Raw genomic sequence first — 6,143 nt, 5'->3', positions numbered from 1 at the left:
ATGCAGGGGCGATTTTATGAAGGGACAAGCGGGGGCAGCCGCCCTCAGTGGATTTATAATTTTCAGTGTAAAAATTTTGAATTTTTTGAATTTGACCCAGGTGGATTTTTTTTTTTGCCTCAAAACTTAAATATTTTGCCCCAAAAATCTCCAAATTTTACCCCAAAACCTTCAAATTTTGCCCAGAAACCTTCAAATTTTGCCTCAAAATCTCCATAATTTGCCTAAAAACCTCCATTTTTTGCTAAAAAAAATTGCTACGGTTTTAAATATTTTTTTTTGCCCTCGGTGAAAAAATCCTGGTACCGCCACTAGACACATGCAAACCACACTTGCATAGACGTTTTAATCACCTCATCTAGGGACACACACACACACATAATTGAACCATAACCTTTTAAAGATTTTAAAAACTTAGCATACAAAACTTTCAAATAAACAAGTAGTTCTGTAGTTTCCTCGAATTTTTTCTGAATCACACACATGATCAAGATAATGGTTAACATTAGAATCAAAGATGAATATTTCAAGAAAGTAGAAAACCGCTAAATTTTGAATAGTTATAGCGGCCCATGTTCATTTGTCTTGGTCAATAATTGTTCCAAATTCGAAGAACTAGTTTACATATTCATGGTGTGATCGATCGTGACAACTATTATAATAGATACAACTTGCTCCCTCCGTTCCAATTTAATAGTCCACAGACAAAATGGCACACATTTTTAGGAAATCTCACTAACTTCATTTATCCACTAATGAAATATTTTCTCTCTCCAGATCCACCAATCAAATATCCTCTTTCCTTTCTATTTATGAAAGTGGACTATTAATTTGGGACATCCCAAAATGGAAAAACAGTACTATCTAATTGGGACGGAGGTACTATATAATTTCATGATATTCTTCATGGAAGTTACTAAGAAACTCTACTAGAAATTTCATTTCTTTAAAAAAGTTAGAAAACAGGACAAAAAGTCTATTTCCATCAATTTTCTTGGAATAATTATTTAAAAAAGTGAGGCGGGATGTATCTTCCTCCTGTATACATACATTGATCATTATACTATTTTTTTCATATTAAAACGTCTACAAATATCATCAGCAAGGAATTCACAAATACATCTTAAGAACTTTCTCTTGAAGGTTTCAACTTATGAAAGAAAAATTTGATCTAATATCAGCAACGGCGACAGGAGGTGTAATAATCATGGAACTCAGGGTTGCTTGTTTAACGTCGCTTAAATATTTAATAATTTTTTGTATGTTTGTAGAATGGGTAGTACTATTACATGATTTATATTCTCTTTGGGCACAACCCATGTGGCGGTTTATTTTTGCCACACAAGCCACTACCGCGTGTGGGCCCACTCCAACCGTTGACGATCAACACAACGATGCTATCAAGGTACGCCATGTTAAAAATGATGACAAGAAGTTGTTAGGAGTTGAGTTAAAGATAATTATGGAAAGATTTGGAATGTTGTGGGATCATGATGATACGAGACAAGTTATTGGGTCGGAGGAGATGTTAGGTTTGTTTGATGAGGACGAGCCAAGTTTAGATGAAGTGAAAGAAGCGTTTAGTGTGTTTGATAAAAATAACGACGGGTACATAGATGAAAAAGAGTTGCAAATCGCGTTTTCTAAAATGGGATATTTACAAATATCGGAAAGTGATTGTAGACGTATGATTGATAAATATGACAATGATAAAGATGCGAAGATTAGTTTCACCGAGTTTTTAAAGCTCACGGAAGATGCTTTGCTATGATCTTCTATGCTAAAAGGTCGAAAGTCGGTCAAATCAATCAAAATGAACGTAGTTTAGTGTTACTTTTTTGTATTATATTATCGGTAATAGTGATTATAGGTAAACTGAAAGATGTTTACCTTGAAATTATGTAACAACTTACCAATACTTTGTACATTTGATTGATTTGGAATCAAGTTTGACATTGAACAGTTTGTCTTGTCATTGTTATTACGATTAGCCAAAATATGTTGATTTTAACTGTTCTATTGTTTGTTAAGATATGTTAACGTGTATATATATATATATATATATATATATATATATATATATATATATAGTTATATATATATAGTTATGGTCAAGACTTGAAGTGGTGTCTACCATATATTTGAGGATCTTTTGTAGTTTTAGAATGTAATTGTTGCATGATCCTAGTTCCTGATTTTAGTTTGTATGTATCCTCTTACATTTTGTGTCTTGACATGATTTGGAAATATGTCCTCATCATTATAGATATCAAGTGCAAATGTAATGTAAAAGCCATATATGTCAAGATGTATTTTTTTGACGGTGGTTAGAAATCACTGACAGAGGTCCAAACGCGATGTCGGAATCCACCCACTGATCATTTCCCTGGACGAACTAATATAGTCCTACCGTGAAGGTTGAAAAAGGTCTGAGATGGGCTCGAGACGGTCGGGACCTTAAAAAGTCGAGACAGTGTTGAGACGGTGGAGACGGAGACGTTGAGTTTCAAATATATAAATATATATACACAAATTTTAAGCCCCTAGTTCCTAATTTATTGTGATCCACTCATATATTTCACATAGTTTATCATCACTCCGTCCCTAATAGATTGTCCAAGCATTCTATTTTAGAATGTTGCAAATTAATTGTCCACTTACATAAATAAAAAAATAAGAAGATTAAGTTCTATTACGCCCTGTATGTTGATAGAATTAAAAAAGAAAGAAAAAATAAGGGTAAAGTGAAAAATAAACAAATAGTATAATATTTTTATGATACTTTCATAAACTGTGTTTTTTTTTTTTTTAATCTAAAGACAATTAAATTGAGACAAGATGGAGTTCACTTCATATCATACATATGATTATTGGGCCTGAGTTAATTATCATTATTTATTTTAAACACCGCCAAATGATGTTTTTATTGGGCCTGTATTACATAATGGTCCGGTGTTGGTGCCCTAGCATAGCATATAGCATAAAAACCTAATTTAAGTGTGACATATTTAGATACAGCTTACATGCTTATATAGCCGTCCCCTTTCTACACATAAACCCTAATCTGCTACACCCGTCTTACATATTTCACTAAATTAACAGATCATTCAGCTTCTTATCTAATCAAAGTTTCAGTCTTTGTTGTTTTTATATATGTTTGATGTCGATTTATACCATGAAATCAACCTAATCCGAAGCACCCAAATTGTCTGAAGTTTTATATTCGTCTCAAATCTTTTTTCCTTTTTGAAAATTTTGTTAATTGCAAATGATGATAACAAGACAGGGACATCAGAACTTCAATTTTGAAGTAAAAAATGATTGACCAAGTCTATAATGGGAATCTCTTTGATGCAATTTTTGTAATTCTTTTTTTTTTTTTTTTTGTAATTATATATTTTTTAAACTTTTTGTATCTTATCAATTTCAGTTTGCTTTTTTATATAAATTTTACATGTTATTCATATATAGTTTCAATAATGTTGCCTATGATGGTTTATAAATATACTTTGAGTTTACACTATGAAAATAATATAATCTGAGGCAACCGTTTTTCGTCTTTTTAGTACTACTACCTAATTTCTCTCAAATAACAATAGTTATTGGATATTCAAATTTGTGTTTATGATTTGTTTTCTCTAAAATTTAATATATTTAGATTGTTTTTTTCAGTAGTAGTGTCTTAATCCTCTGCTGTGTTTGTTTCTTTTTAATGTTTGATGTATAAATTTTAATTTAAACTTTGTATTAAAATATGTAGTTTGCCAATGATGCATATAATTTGCACGTATTATCAGAAGATAAAAGTTGTTGATAAGCAAATGTATATTGTCACTACCTCTGAGGCAAACTTAAAAAGTTAGTTGCAATTTATTACAAATATTTTTCATGTTTACTTGTATATTTTTGTGATATTTACTTAGTGTATGCATAAAAGCCTCATGATTGAACAAAAAGAACGGAGATTTGAATGATAACTTTGTAGAAGCTAAACAAATACGGTATATTTGTTGGGCTCCAAAGTTGTAAATATGTAAAAGCTTATCTACCTTTGAGTATGAAGGCGTTTTACTACTTTTGAATTTATTTTTTTTGCATCGCTATATATGTAATTTAGATATTGGTTATGTTATTTATTTATTTATCTATTTATATATGTATTATGTCCAATGCCCTCTCTAATAAGTAGTGAATCTTTATAGGGTTTCATTGTGGTCAATTAGATTGTACTTGTATTGGTGTTGTAGCGTTTATTAGAACGTGGTGTTAGGTTCAAAACAGATTGCATAATTTGGCAACAAAACAATATGCAATTGATTAAAAAGATGCAAACCTGTAAAAAACTACATTGAGAACCAACCAGCTTGACTAAACACCCTATCTAATGAGGCAAACAAAGATGATATGAGAGGAAGAGCCATAACCGATCAAGATACTAACACATCCTACCAAAAGATGGTAGACAAAGATGATACGCATAGAAGTAACAAAACCGATCAAGACACCAATACAACCTACCAAAAGATGATTACCAGTCCAATCTACTTTGTAAATTTGCATTGTCTTGATATGCTTACAAACTATATGTGTAAAGTTGGACAGTCTTAATTTGCCTTCGGTCCTTCCTAAATTTTCTAACGAGAAAATTGAATGCTTTAGCGTTGAATATTCATATAAATTGTTTGATTCAAACGTTCTAATTGATTGATTCAGAGGTTCTAAAAGAAGTGGTTCTAAAAAAAGTTGCTTTTGTGAAAATATAATTGTTTGAGTTAATTACACTTTGTTCACGTGGTCTATGATAAATTACGTAGATAGTCTCCAACTTTTAAAAATTATATGTTTAATCTCTGCGGTTTTAAATTCGAATGGCAGTTGTCCAATTTGTAACATGTTTTCGTTACCTAGAAACATGTGCGCCTAACATGATGGCTAAAAAGGTAGTTCAAACTTGTTGATAACTGAAGATAATCCTATGGTAATCTAATAATATTTGACGATTCAGTTTCATTCTTTTCAATTAACATTCATCTGTATTTGCAAAACCTGTTAGTCCATTCAATTTCGTGACGATGAACGTGAAGATGATGAACATATTTTCATCATTTTGTTGTGATAGGTTCATCGTTAGTGTTGTTTTGGAATTGAATGGATGTAAGACCCGAATATTTTATTGTACAGCAGATAAATATGGTACATAAAGTGTGGGTATCATTGTGCAGTTAAACAGAAGTCAAAAACCGCCGAGACCATTGTGCGCGCCGCGCAGGGTTATGTGTGCGCGCCGCGCACTAGCCCTGTGCACAGTTTTCTGCTTTTTAATTAAAAGTTAAACGAAGGGTATTGTGGTCTTTTCACATGGGACAAGTTCAAGGCTGTAAATGGCCAGTTGTGTGGTGGATGGAACACTTTAAACATTTTCACCAACCACTTCATCTCTCCAATTAAAGGTTTTAGAGTGAGAAACCCATTTGAGTGAGAGAAAGCTCAAATCAAGGAGGAAGAAGTTGATTTCGGGCCAAACCGCGTGTGTTAAAGTTATTCATCTAATCACTAGCAACATTGTGATTGTGGTGGTAAGCTCTAACTTGATTTCCTTATTTTAATTTGTTTAAGGGTAGGGTTTGGGTTAGTGATGAACATAAAACCCATATTTGGTGATTTTGATTGTTCTTGGGTAAGATTGGGTCATGAGGACCCAAGGATGACTAACCTAGGGTTTTGGAAATGTTAAATGGACTTATGAGTCATAATTGGTTAGTTAATTACTAGTACACCTAGTCATTTAGCAAATGGGTGTTAATGGGGTTAGTGGATGACCAGAAATGGGTGTGTGACTTAAAATGGTTGAATGGGTAATAATTGACCTAGTGGGGAAAGATGGGTATGAAATACCCTAATTGTGTATTAGTTAGTGTTGTTGGACCTTAGTCACTAGCTTTTAGTGATATGTGATGGTCTTGACCTTAAATGGACGGTTTTGGTGAAAATGGGGTATTTAATGCATTTAAGTCATTAAATGCACATGAGTAAGTTGTTGGCGTGTAGTCCAACTAGTTTGTGTGTTGATCGAGTACTTATTATATTAGGTACTTTGCCTTGAAGCTCGCGGAAGCATAAAACCGTCACCGAATCGTTAAGGT

The 6,143-nt window shown here is 32.5% G+C and overlaps 1 protein-coding gene and 3 non-coding genes across 4 annotated transcripts; all 4 read left to right on the top strand.

Moving 5' to 3' along the window:
• Nucleotides 1–1,318: 1,318 nt before the first annotated feature.
• Nucleotides 1,319–1,771, top strand: LOC139870453 (probable calcium-binding protein CML45). The gene has a single exon (XM_071858259.1). The coding sequence runs from the start codon at nt 1,319–1,321 to the stop codon at nt 1,769–1,771; it is 453 nt and encodes a 150-aa protein (XP_071714360.1).
• A 1,490-nt stretch (nt 1,772–3,261) lies between these two features.
• Nucleotides 3,262–3,358, top strand: LOC139873784 (small nucleolar RNA R44/J54/Z268 family). The gene has a single exon (XR_011767505.1). It is a non-coding gene; the product is annotated as a small nucleolar RNA R44/J54/Z268 family (small nucleolar RNA).
• Nucleotides 3,359–3,479: 121 nt separating this feature from the next.
• Nucleotides 3,480–3,550, top strand: LOC139873782 (small nucleolar RNA Z267). The gene has a single exon (XR_011767504.1). It is a non-coding gene; the product is annotated as a small nucleolar RNA Z267 (small nucleolar RNA).
• A 212-nt stretch (nt 3,551–3,762) lies between these two features.
• LOC139873804 (small nucleolar RNA snoR122) lies at nt 3,763–3,848 on the top strand. The gene has a single exon (XR_011767523.1). It is a non-coding gene; the product is annotated as a small nucleolar RNA snoR122 (small nucleolar RNA).
• Nucleotides 3,849–6,143: the final 2,295 nt, after the last annotated feature.

The sequence above is a fragment of the Rutidosis leptorrhynchoides genome, chromosome 10, assembly GCF_046630445.1.
Source record: "Rutidosis leptorrhynchoides isolate AG116_Rl617_1_P2 chromosome 10, CSIRO_AGI_Rlap_v1, whole genome shotgun sequence".
Taxonomy (NCBI): Eukaryota; Viridiplantae; Streptophyta; class Magnoliopsida; order Asterales; family Asteraceae; genus Rutidosis; species Rutidosis leptorrhynchoides.
Note: the sequence above shows the minus strand (reverse complement) of the source record. Positions and strands in the feature narration are given on the sequence as shown.

What these genes read in the sequence shown, in the direction of transcription:
- LOC139870453 (XM_071858259.1), top strand. Translation starts at nt 1,319, where the DNA reads ATGTGGCGGTTTATTTTTGCCACACAAGCCACTACCGCGTGTGGGCCC.